This window comes from Pholis gunnellus, assembly GCF_910591455.1.
Source record: "Pholis gunnellus genome assembly, chromosome: 2".
Classification (NCBI taxonomy): Eukaryota; Metazoa; Chordata; class Actinopteri; order Perciformes; family Pholidae; genus Pholis; species Pholis gunnellus.
In genome coordinates, this window is record NC_136536.1 from 12,970,160 (window position 1) to 12,971,751 (window position 1,592).

At 44.9% G+C, this 1,592-nt stretch overlaps 1 protein-coding gene across 1 annotated transcript in view; it reads right to left on the reverse strand.

Annotated features, from left to right (window-relative positions):
- Positions 1 to 1,021: 1,021 nt before the first annotated feature.
- The window catches only part of hoxc10a (homeobox C10a), a 3,085-nt gene continuing 2,514 nt past the window's right edge, over positions 1,022 to 1,592 (reverse strand). The window contains exon 2 of the mRNA XM_079183148.1: positions 1,022 to 1,361. Coding sequence (XP_079039274.1) covers positions 1,084 to 1,361 — 278 coding nt within the window. The 3' untranslated portion in view covers positions 1,022 to 1,083. The remainder of the gene's footprint in view (positions 1,362 to 1,592) is intronic.

Sequence of the window (1,592 nt, forward strand, 5' to 3'; positions counted from 1 at the left end):
CCAAAACAGGAAATAAAAATATTACGTAACATTTGAGTCCTACCTTCACTTGCCTCCTGCAGTCGGCTTCCCGGTGCGTTCCGTTATCCACGTGTTTGCCGTGATGCCTGTTGTTATTATTGTTCCTGCAGCCGTCGCGGCCGCTGTCCCTTTTATCCACCATCTTTCTTATCTCCTACTCCCATGAAGCTCCATTATCCCAAGCGGAGGCGGCTGCTCCTTCCAGCCCAGCGCCTCGGCCGGATCCTGCACATTGCAGTCTCTGCTATGGATTAGCCCTCCTCCACACACACCTTTAAACGCATCTTTACTGCTGCAGCACATTATATTTGCAGATCATAAAATCCACCCCCAACGCTTTCCAGGGCGAACCTGACATTAGAATTTTATGACCTTGACTTACTGTGGTCACCTGGATAATATTTAAATCAACGTTATGGTCTCTCACTTCTATTAAAACTGCCATGATCTACTTCTCTCATCTGCAGTGTCTCTCCCTCCCTCTCATTTGCACCACTATGCCAGAGGAAGGACAAAGTTGGTAATACCTTTCCATTTACCCCTCCTTTTACTGTTTAGGAATCGTTTGCGATGGCATGGCTTAATATTGTCATGTGCATGTACATTATACTGTAGGAATATGCCACAACAACAAACACCAGCGAAAAAGCTGCAAAAAGGGGCTAAACATCCACTCCAGCTCAGCAAAGTGAAACTGCACATGCCGCGATTTATTTATAGACCGCTTGATATTGCCTCCTCCTTTCGTTTGCTTCATGTTCGATTATAATTATCAGTTTAAGGTAATATCTCAATGTCCCAATACTCCTGCAAGTGTTCACCTGGAACCAAAGTCTGCAGGTAGCAGCGTTTGATAGTTCATAAAGGAAGGCACGACGTGTATGTATGTGAATCTGTGTGGCGTGCACAAAGACAAATATGATAAATGATAATTCAATGCATTGAAAGATGCCACGTGCATGTCTGTCTATCTGTCATGTATGCATGTGTGTGAGTGCGTGTATGTGCATGTGTATGAGTGCATGTGTGAATGTGAACGTATGTGTAGGTATAGAAATATCTTCAGGAATAGTTATATACTGCACTGTGCTCCCTTCCTCGGTTCTCCCTGTTGAGCTTCTTGAGCTTCATGCGTCTGTTTTGGAACCAGATCTTGACCTGTCTGTCAGTCAGGTTGATACTCCGACTGATCTCCAGGCGGCGCTCCCGAGACAGATACATGTTGAACAAGAACTCCTTCTCCAGCTCCAGCGTCTGGTGCTTTGTGTAGGGACACCGTTTCTTCCTTCCACTTTTGGCTTTTAACCAGCTTCCCGTAGTCTTTTCCGCGGATAAATCAGCTACCGGAGCAAGAGAAAGACAACAATGAGCAACTGTGGCCACATCCGGATCCATTTTGTGCAGAGATCCTATGCAATACATATGATCAATACACTCGATGCTATACACGCCCATATCGCACATGCATATCTATAGCGTTCATCTGGATCAAACAGAGTAGCTTAGAAAAAAACAGATTTACCTGGGTATGGACTCTCCGTGATTCACTTGAACAAATGAACAACGCTGAA